We start from the raw sequence: 10,595 nt of genomic DNA on the forward strand, positions 1-10,595 counted from the left end.
AAATAAACCTGAGAGAGAGAGAGAGAGAGAGAGAGAGAGAGAAGAGAAGAGAAGAGAAGAGAAGAGAAGAGAAGAGAAGAGAAGAGGCTAGACCTCTTTGGAAATAAAAAAATTCAGACTTGAGCCAGGGATGATGGGTGAACCTGTGAGCCCCAGCTCTGTGGAGTCTGAGGCCAGCCTGGGCTACTTAGTAAGACCCAGCTGGGGGAGGGGCAAGGAGGAATGACGGCACTGTGGGACCAATAAGTGAAAGGAAAGTACTGTGTGGCATAAGAGCCTGACTCTGGGTCTTATCTGCACTCATTGACTGGTCCTGGACAGTGGTGGGGGGCGGGGTGGAGACTGGCAGAGCTGGGGGATTGTTGGCCTGCTGGCCTTCTGAAATGGTAACCTCCAAGTTCAGTGAAAGACCCTGTCTCAAAAAATAAGTCAAGAGCAATAGAAGATACCTGGTGGGTGTTGACCTCCGGCCTCCATGGACATAGTGGCTTTTACTTCTACACACACACACACACACACACACACACACACACACACACACTCTTGTAATTGCAACATTTAGGAGCTGAAGCCTGAGAACTGTCAATTTGTAGCCTGTCTCATAGTAATACCATCTCAAAAACAAACAAACAAACAAATTAACAACAACAGAAGCCACCAACAGAACAAGTTACATCAATAGAAGAAGGAACCATGTGTATTGGCTGTGGCCTGTGATCCCAGCACAGGAGGATGATCTTGAGTTAGAGGTCAGCCTGGGCTAAAGAAAGGAATTGGCCAGCCTGGGCTCACAGAATGAGACTCTGTTTCAAAAGCCAAAAATGGATGGGAGGGGGGAAATTAAACAGAGCTGGCGTTGTAGGTCCCTAGTAGTTTTGCCTTCTATGCATGAGGTCCTGGGTTTACCACAACACTGGGGAGGAGATCTGGAAAGAGAAGAGGAAGGAAAGAAGGAAGGCTTCTAGAACGTACAGGCTGGACGTGTGGGGAGGGGACTTTGGTCCCATTTATTTACAAGGTTGAGACAGAAGAATTGCTGGGGTACAGGAGTTAGAGGGGAAGCCTGGATAACACAGGGAGAGCCTGCATCGAAGAAGAAGAAGGAGGAGGAGGAGGAGGAGGAAGAGGAGGAGGAAGAAGAGAAAAAAGAAATGTAAGGGCCCTCTGAGCCCAGTGCCTGTTCACACTCACTCCAGCAGCAATGTAGCAATGCCCTGAGAGTACCCATGAGTGTTCTTTCAGCTCATAGGGAATTCAGGTTTTTGCCACAGGTTGCTGTGGGCTCTGGGTATAGCAGACAAGCCGCCCAAAGCAACAGCACTCATGGGCATGCGCTGTGCGTGTTCTAGGATATTCTGGCCCTGCTCTCTATGTGGTGAGACCTTGGGTTGTCCGGATTCCTGTGGGGTAACATAAAATCCTCTGGCAATTTACAATTAAGTCATTCAAATTTCATAGCCCATCTGAGTGCCTGCCACATCAGAGGGATTTTTAAAGGGCAATGAAATGTCTCCGCAGAAATGAATCATAATGGGTAAAGTGTACCAAAAAAATTACTGTGCCAGGGAATCCCTGGGTAAGTGTTCCTTGTTTATTCCTCAAACCCCAGGAGGTGGAGCAGGTTTCATAGAGGAGGAAAACCTAGGCTCCAGGAGATTAAAAATGTTCTCTAGGGGCTGGAGAGACTGCTCCGTGGTAGGGAGTGTGTACAGCTTATGAACTCAGAAGCCCTGAGTTCAATTCCCAGCACTAAGGTAAGGTGGCTTCACAAAAGCCTGTTAACTCCAGCACCAGGGAGTTGGTCTCTTCTTCTGGTCTCCGTGGGTACCAGCATTCATAAACACATACCTCCTCCTTCCCCACAGTTTAATAAAAATAAGAGCCTTTCATGAACTGAATACTGTGAATTCTTCCTTCTTTAGCCTAAATCCAAGATCCTTTATAAACCGGGCTCTTTTTTTCCCCTTTCTTCCTTTTTGAGACAGGGTTTCCCTGTTTTAGCTCTGGCTGTCCTGGAACTCACTATGGACCAGGGTGATCTCAAATTCACAGAGATCTGCCTGTCTCTGCTGGAATTAAAGGCATGCATCACTGTGGGCTCTTCTTTTAACCTTAGTAGCCACCTTAATCTCTTGGCAACTAAACTCTCATCACACACTCTGGCCTGCTTCTGCTACCTTCATTCCACGAGTGGGGCCTGGGGAGTCTTAGGCCATGAGGCCTGACAGCAGGGGCTTTCACCTATTAAGCTGTTTTGACACCATCATGGAGAGCTTAGTGGACAAGGTGCTGAAATCAGATATTTAAATGTTTTTATGTATAAGGGTGTTTTACCTATTATCTGTGCATGTACGTGTCTAGTTCCCAAGGAGGCCAGGAGAGGGCATCATATCCCTTGGAACTGGAGTTACAAAGGTGTGAGCTGCCCCGTGGACTGGGAATTGAACAGGGGTCCTCTAGGATAGCAGCCAGTGTTTATAACCTGTGAGCCTTCTCTTCAGCCCCAGATCAGATTTTCTTGTCAGTGTCTATGTTTGATGATAGGGTTGCTATGCTGAGGGCAAGGTATCTGAAAGGCCCTTGGGTTTGAAGCCCAGGCCTTCCTCTTAGATGTCATACAGATTACCTTTGGATGTCCTTGAGTCTTAAGTTCGTTGTTGATGAATGAGGTGTAACACGAATTTTCCAGTGCTGTCAGGGGGGATGAGTTAACCTATGAAAGGTGTCTACACATAGTAGGTGTTTAGTGTTTGCTGCTCTGTAGGATGTGGGGGTGTCTAGAAGGGTCGGATTTCTGTACTCACAAATACAAGTGTAGGCAAGCACTCAACCGTGACTGCAGGGTCAGCTTTGCAAGGAATCAACAGAGGATAATTGTTCAACTGTTGATCTACAGCCCTAGCCCTAAGGTCATACTTTTGGATGAACAGAGAGCGAGCCTGTCTCTTTGACTCTGTTCTCCCAGCTCCTCCTGCTTGATTGCCTGAGGTCAGAATCTTATCTAGACTTTAACATTATTTTGCCCAGGATCTGTCCTGTTTGAGGTTGATAATGCTTGAAAAATGTTTAGCAAAGGCCGGGCACATACTAATTGCGTGATGCTTGTAGCTATTATTAAGATAAAAAAGGAAGCTAGCTCAGAAAAGAATAACAATTAGGCCATTATCAATCTGTTATCAGCGGAGAGTAAACGGGGGAAGTCGGATCTTTCTGCTGGGAACAGATTTTGATTGGGATAAAGATGCCTGAGACTCAGGTTCTCAGAATCTGAAATGAGACTCTAGGGGCCGAGAAAGGACCACTTGGGAATCTTTCCTGGAGTTAGTCAAGCCTGAAGAGGAGTGGAAAATCCACACTTAGTAACCTGGCGTAACAAATTTTCATATGGTGGAGGATGCCAGAGTAGGAAGTAGCTGCTGTGTCCCGGTCCAGAGATGGAAGGCGGCTTTCCTTCTAATGCAGTGGAGGCTCAGGCAGCTAGAGGCAATGGGGGAGCCTGCCACCTAGCTTTTAGCCTACAGAGAACATCTGGGGCTCCCAGGGATTGTCACCCACTACATGTAAAGCTTTTTTTTTTTTTTTTTTTTTTTTTTTTTTTTTTTTTTAGGGCCCGGTGGTGAGTGCCTATAATTCTAGTACTTGGAGGGTAGAGGCAAGACAAGGCAAGACAAATTCAAGGTTATCCTCAGACACGTGGAGAGTTGAGGCTAGCCTGAGCTACTTAAGAGTCTCTCAAAAAGAAGCAAGCAAGCCAACAAACCCAGAAAAACCAACAACGTAGCAGGAGTCAGGACACAAATCTTGTTTGTATGCTCATGTGTATGGCGACCAGGGGACAACCTCAGGTGTCTTTCCTCTGGTGCTGTCACCTTTTATTCTGGAGACAGGGTCTCTCACTGGCCTGGAACTCATCCAATGGAGTGGGCTGTGACCACTGAGCCTCAGGGAACTGTTGGTCTCCACCTCAATGCTGGGACTGTATACACCAGACTTTTCCTGAGTGAATTCTGGAGTCTGCACTTGGTTCCTAATGTTTGCAACTTAAGCACACAGGACACAGGACACTAATTTTACCTCTGTTCACATTGGTCATGTGATCTTGGCAAAGTCTCCTGTCAGCTTTAAGCTGCCTCAAAAAAAATTTTTTTTAATAGTGTAGATGATAGATAAACTTCTTTGAACCTCAGTGTCTTCATTTGTAAGAATTGGTGTTTACCTATTTCTTGGGATTATACGAGCTAATGCAGTACTCCGTATCTGCACAGTTCGGACGTGTCTGCGACTCCTTTTCTGTCAATGTTACTGTGTCCTGGGGACAATGCCTCTATTGAGGGGCGCAGGTGTGGTGTGCAAAGTGTAAATGGATGTGTGTGTGTGTGGGGAGACCTTATTCACAGGTGTTACCCAAGCAAAGGAAGATGGGCAGCCGACTACAGGTTGTAGCCAAAAAGGCCCCTCCAAGTCTTGGGGAAGACTGTGGGAAGATATCCACTCTACAGAGCTCAGGGTCAGTTTCTGGCAAGGCAGGCCATTTTGCATCCTAGAAGGGTAAGGTCCATCCTAGAGAAGGTGGAATCCCGTTTCTGAATCCGATCCATCCCTTCCCAGCCAGGCGACCTTGGGGCAGTCACTTTTCTTCTCTGGAGGCCTCCTCTGCAAAATGGGGCTCCTCGTTCCATTTCGCACTCTGGGCATCTGAGGACGACGTGTCGACATAATGCCCATGGCTGGCGACGTCAAGGGCCGGCGAGTGGCATCTGTTATGTTAATAAGTCCTTGAGGCGGGCGGGTTCCTAACTGTCGGTTTGTGCTCTGGCTTAGCGGTTCCCTCCGCAGCGCCTCCGTTTTTCCGCTCCACCGCCTCTCGACGCTTGCTTGGCAGGTCTCGGCGGACCGCGGCGTCGGGTGCCGTTACTATTGTTCTTCGAGGCTGAGCTCTCTCCCTACAGACGTGCCCTTCGGTCTCTCCCTCAGCCCCGTACCGCGCCGCGGAGATCCTCAGCCGTCCGGGATCACCGATCTTTCCCGAGAAAGAGTGTCAGCTCCTGCGGCGTTCCCGAACAGCGGCCGAAGGCGCTCCCGAGCGCTCCCGAAGAAGCCCGGCCGCTCGCGGTCTCCGGAAATAGCCGAGGGAGCTTGCCACCCTCGGTCGGCCGAGTCCTTCCGAAAAGGGCCGAAAAGCTCCGAGCGGCCGTCCTGCCGGACTGCTGGAGGCGGCCGCAGCGCCATGTTGGATGCTCTGCTCGTTGAGTGAAGAAAATCCGTCCGCATCGCCCGAGCCCCGCTACCGAGAAGGGCGCCGCTTCCCCCGGGGAGGGGGACAGAGACCCCCCGCCGCCGGCCCATGAGGATATTGCCGTGAAAGGTCCGGTCTCTCCGCCTCCTGCCCCCGCCGGGTCCGGCCCCCCCCTCCCCGGGGTCGCGTTGTCACGGAGACCGGCAGCCGGTGGTGCTGGCCCGCGGGGCGGCTGCTGCTGCCCGCGGCGGCGGCGGCGGAGGCGGCGGCGGCGGAGGGCGTGTGTGACCGGTCCCGGCCCCCTCCTCCTCCTCCTCCCAGCCTCCCCCCGGCCCCCCGCTCCCGCCGCCTCCCCGGGTCTGCCCCCATCCCGCCCCTCCGCTGCCCCCGGCCCCTGCACCCCGGCGCGCCCGGTCCCGCTCTGGGGGGGTTGGTGGCTTCGCTTTGCCATGAGTTTACCGCAGAAACCGGCTCTGAAATCAGGCTCAGCGGCTGCAGCAGGAACCGGACCCGGCACCGGAGCGGCGGCGGCGGCGGCGGCGGCGGTACCGCCTCCTCATCCGGCGGCAGCGGCGGCGGCGGCGGCGGCGGCGGCAGCAGCGGCAGCGGCGGCCCCTCCTCACCCGAACATCAGGGCCCTCCAGACCCCGGCGCCCCAACAGTATCCTTTTCACCTTCCGGCGGTCCAGAGCGACCCTCGGTGGGAACCTCCTTGCCTGCCGTCATAGCCCTGCCAGGAAAGGGACGGGCTGCCGCTCTGCTCCCGGCTTGACCCGAGCTTTTGGGGTGCACCGGTGACAGCATTGCTGGGGACCCCGGGACCCTCTGCGGTACCGTGAACACTACTAGCTCCACCGGGCCGTGCCTCTGCAGCTCTTGTGGATCTGGGGGGAACCCTGCCCTTGGCTGCTCCCTCCCCTTTCTTGGGCAGAATTTGCTGGTGCCTAGGACCAGCCCTGCGGGCAAGGCTTTTCTGATTGTTGGGAGGCCCTGCCTTCTGCGGGGCTCGGTGGCCTCTCTAATTATTATTTAGGATTCATAGCAAAGTTTATTGCTAAATTTTCTGTTCGAAACGAATCAGCTCATTCCTGAGGTAAGTTGGGTCTTCAGTCTTTACTGCAAGTGTACAAAAAGCACCCCCCCCCCATCCCACCTGGCTAGTGTTTTGTTTTATTTTATTTTATCATATTTTATTTTTTAAGCAATTAGAGTTGTGTTGTGGCTTGTGGTGGAGCCGGCTAAGGAGGAAATGTTACACTGGGCGCTTCCCTGTCTTTGACCTTTCTAAAGGAAGAGGAAGTTAACTCTTACCCAGTACCCCCAGAAGTCTCACTTCTAAGACTGGTGTTAACGCTGGACATCTTTTTTTTTTAAGGGCTTTAGTAAGTTTGCTCCTCCATAGGGTGGTGTCTGGAGGGTACCAGGGCTCTCAAGGAAGGGTCTTCGTTTTGAATGTGTCATAATTTCATGGTATAGACGTTGGGGCGGCTTTGATTGAAAAATCTTGGTACCTGGTATTTAAGTCAGAATAAAACGTCGAATTCACAGCTCCTATGGAGTTCAGGAAGGTGATATTTCCCTGCATCCCCACTGGGTTTCTCTGTGTAGCCCTGGCTGTCCTAGAACTTGCTCTGTATACCAGGCTGCCCTTGAACTCAAGAGATCTGCCTGCCTCTGCCTCCTGAATGCTGGGATTAAAGGTGTGCGTTACCATCGCTTGGCAAGCAGAGGTGTTGTTACCTATCTGAGGATAACATTTCATAATCCCCCCCCCCCCATCCTTGGACTTGTGAAAAATCGACCAATGATTTTTGGATGTTCTCAGTGCTGTGTGGTTCTTGTGTTTGACTTGTAAGTGGTGTTGGGGCTAGTCATTTCTGTGTAGTTTGAGTCTTGTCTGTATCAATTACTTTGAGAAGGGAAAAAAAAACACTTCCCCTTCTTGGGTCACCTCAGGTCATTGTTTGTTTTCTGTCAAGCGTCCTTTCTGTGTTCTTTACGTATTGTTAGTCCACGTCTTAGTGCTCCAGTGCTATGTGTCGGAGTGATTTCATAATGTTCTGACCCTGCCCAGTTCTGTTCAGTTCCTCTCTCGCTCACTCGCTCGCAGCTGAGAATGTTGTGTGTTCATGGAGAACCCAGTTGCTTCTGACCCACATGCGCAGCTATTGGCCTGTGAAGGAGCAGGCTGGCCCTTCAGCTTGCTTCGGGGTAGAATTGGGTCGCTTCAGTCTACCTACCTTCACTTCATACTTGCTTCAAATTCCGTTCTAATTTTAGGGTTGTTTTTCTTGATGGTCTGTGTTGGTAGGTTTCTGTCTCCGGACCAAGTGAGTTATTCCTTACCTGCCTCTTTAAGCTGTTAGGGAGTTAACCCAGAGGGAGTGCACACTGTGTGTTCTGGACAGACAGACAGACAGACCGGCAAGTAAGGGATCATAGTGTTGTATGTGATAGCGCTTGGTGAAGTTGGTGGCTTCATTGGATACAGGGGGAGGGGGTGCTGAGTATCCCAAGTGTGCTTTTGCTCCTTAGAGCTCACAGCTGAAGAACTGGAAAAACTTGAAGCTGGTTACAACTTGGAAGTCGTGGTTGGACCTCCAGTTAGGTTTTTATCTTTTCTTTAAAATAGAAGGAAGATGCAGTTGGTAAACAGGAATAAGGCGCTCTCTGCAGAGGAAATTATTCTAAACCCTTCATGGCAACGTTGGAGCCAACCATGCTGCTTTGAGGTTCTATTTTGCCCCATGTCATGGCGGCTGACATTTTATACTTGATGTATTCTACAATTCCTGCTTTACTCTGGCAAGATCACATAGCTAAATAAGCATCTATGGAGATAGTAAAGGAAGCGTGGGCTACAGCCGTCTCAGAACACAGCGGCAGGAAAGTGTTGTCACCTGGTACTGAAAGAGGTCAAACACAGTAGAGCAACTCTGCATTTCAAACTGGAGGGCATGTGGGAATTTGGGTTTTATGCAGACACCTTCGTGCAGTAAGTCAGTGCTGCTGAAGCACTTGGAGCTGGAGCACAGAGCTGGCGTTGGCTCTTGCCATGGCTTAACTCCACTGCCTCACAGGGTGTGGGTACAGTTGCTGCAAGTTAGTTAGCTTAAGCAGTGTATTAGAAAATGTGCTGTGAGGCGTCGCGTGGCCAGGTGTCCTTCATTCGTACTGAGTGTTCAGGTGTTCGTTGAACTGCAGGGTGTGTTGAAAACACAGGAATTGCATGTAAACTTGAAGCTGGAAGCAGGCATCAGATTTGCACTGCAGGACCCCCGAGGCCACTTGAAGGAGAAATGGCCACACAGACTGCAAATAGTCAATGGCTGGTCCCTAGCCGAGGGGGAGATGGGATGGCAGGCCTGGAAGGAGACAGAAAGCTAACATGAACAATTGTAAACACAAGGAGAGTATGCTGAGAGTTTCCGAAACAAACCCTCTGGAAACTTGTGCTTGGTGAAATCGCAGCTTGAGAATATTTGTCTTGAGGTGTGCTTGGCTCAGCTTCCCCGTTGAGGTTGAGGTGACTCCATTGAGAATATTGACAGTGGTCATCCTTTTTCTGGCTGACAAAATAACTGACGTTTTCATAAAAAACTGTCATGCTGAAGTTTTTCAGGGGGTTCCTGGGTTCCCCATTAACAGCCCATATCTTTATATTGAGACTGCCTGCCCACCTTACAGAAAATTCTGGATGAATAAACTAGAGTTATGTGCCCATTTGAGCAGAAAGTTTTTTCCATATGTTAGGAATACAGTATTCCTAACAGGATGTGATTCAGGGCTACTAACACATTTTTGGGGAATCATCTTACTGTTTAGGGGCAACCAGTTAAAGTCAGTGAGACAGAGTAGGTTCTTTTTAGAAACAGAACTAGAGACCTGTGTCAACCAGAAGAGGACTTGTGTCTCTGGCTCCTTTGTCATGAGTGTTCTTTCTATCTTTGCAATCCTCCTGTTGTTGTTTTTTTTCCCCCTCCCACCCCACCTTTTTTCCCTTTTAAATCTTCTCTTCCATGGACATTAAGCTGGTCTTAAGTGGTGAACTGTGTAATCTTCACTGTCTTTTTTTTTCCCTCTCTGATAACTAGATCTGAATAATATTCATTTTCAGTACCTGCTGCTGTAGATGTCATACATGCAGGATTCTATTTAAGTTTTCCAAGGTCTCTAATAAGGTAGGTGGTGTCTGTTTCACAGACAAGGGTACTGATATGCAGGGAAGTTAGTTACATTTCCAGGGTCTCCTGTGCCTGTGAAAGGTGGTGTGTGAGCAGACTAGTGGCCGGGGGTGGCCTTCTTGGCTGGATGAGCAGCCTGCGTGTGGGACTGGGAGGAAGTCAGAACTCTGCTGCATTTGAGAGAAGCCATGCCAAGTACTGTAGAACACAGCCATGGTGTCCAGGGTTTGAAGTAGTTCACAACAGCATACTGCTAGACAGGTAGGCTGTCTTCCCTTCACTGAGCCTAAGAGCATGGAGGTCCTCTGGTGGATTTAGCTCGGGTTTCTGCTTGTCCCCGAGTCAGCAAGGCCTCCAGCAGAGTACCATTATAGCTAGCAGCTGGCATTCTGAGGTTGTTGTGCTTGGCCAGCAGCTCTGCTCTCCTAAGCCACTCCCTCAAGAAACTGTCAAATCTTGAGTGCTCTGAGGCAGAAGCAGGCAGATCTGGAGTTGGAGACCAGTCAGACTACACTATGAGACCGTGTCTCAAACCAAGCCAAATCAAACAAATGTTTGAAGGCAGATCCTTATACGAGGGAGAAAGGGAGATAGCAAAAACGGGGATGAAGAGGGAGAGCCCTCCCAGGTGCTGAGTTAGAGCGAATCCACTGTTGCACCTGGGAGTTTAAGCAGCCTCAGGTTGCTTTTCTGTATTGAAGTTTATGATGCATCTGGGGGGAGTTAAGGTCTGAGCAAGTTAGAGCCATGAGTTGTCAAGCTAACTTTTTCTCTGCTAACCTAGGCCTAGTCCTGGTAGCTTCTAGCCTCTGTACAATCTCATCTAGGCCTAGAATCTAGGCCTCTGAAACTTATTGAATAAGCTCACCCTTTCTAGTTCTTTATGAGCACTGGCTGACTGGTTCAGCTCAGCTGTTCTGGCTCAAAACTCCTCTCCATGCTAATTCAATCTTGCTTCTTTCTCTCCTGAGTTAGTTTGACCTCATGCTAACTCTAGCAATCTGTTCTGATCTTCTGGCTCCTTCTCATTCTCTGGCTCATCTTGTCTTCACTTGGGCCTAGCTTGTTCTCTCTCCAACCTTTCTTTTTTTTTTTTTTTTTTTTTTTTTGGTTTTTCGAGACAGGGCTTCTCTGTATAGCCCTGGCTGTCCTGGAACTCACTTTGTAGACCAGGC

The 10,595-nt window shown here is 49.8% G+C and overlaps 2 protein-coding genes across 8 annotated transcripts in view; one reads left to right on the forward strand and one right to left on the reverse strand.

Moving 5' to 3' along the window:
* Positions 1 to 3,763: 3,763 nt before the first annotated feature.
* LOC110292845 lies at positions 3,764 to 5,364 on the reverse strand. The gene has a single exon (XM_021160461.2). It carries the CDS (start codon positions 5,344 to 5,346, stop codon positions 4,999 to 5,001), a length of 348 nt encoding a protein of 115 aa, XP_021016120.1. The 5' UTR covers positions 5,347 to 5,364; the 3' UTR covers positions 3,764 to 4,998.
* The window catches only part of Eif4g3 (eukaryotic translation initiation factor 4 gamma 3), a 208,565-nt gene continuing 203,167 nt past the window's right edge, over positions 5,198 to 10,595 (forward strand). For 6 of the 7 annotated variants that reach the window (XM_029476718.1, XM_029476719.1, XM_029476711.1 and 3 more), the window contains exons 1-2: positions 5,198 to 5,365; positions 5,720 to 5,897. The gene's annotated coding sequence lies outside the window, so the exon portion shown is untranslated. The remainder of the gene's footprint in view (positions 5,366 to 5,719; positions 5,898 to 10,595) is intronic. The other variant, XM_029476716.1, reaches the window with a different exon arrangement.

The sequence above is a fragment of the Mus caroli genome, chromosome 4 (assembly GCF_900094665.2).
Source record: "Mus caroli chromosome 4, CAROLI_EIJ_v1.1, whole genome shotgun sequence".
NCBI lineage: Eukaryota > Metazoa > Chordata > Mammalia > Rodentia > Muridae > Mus > Mus caroli.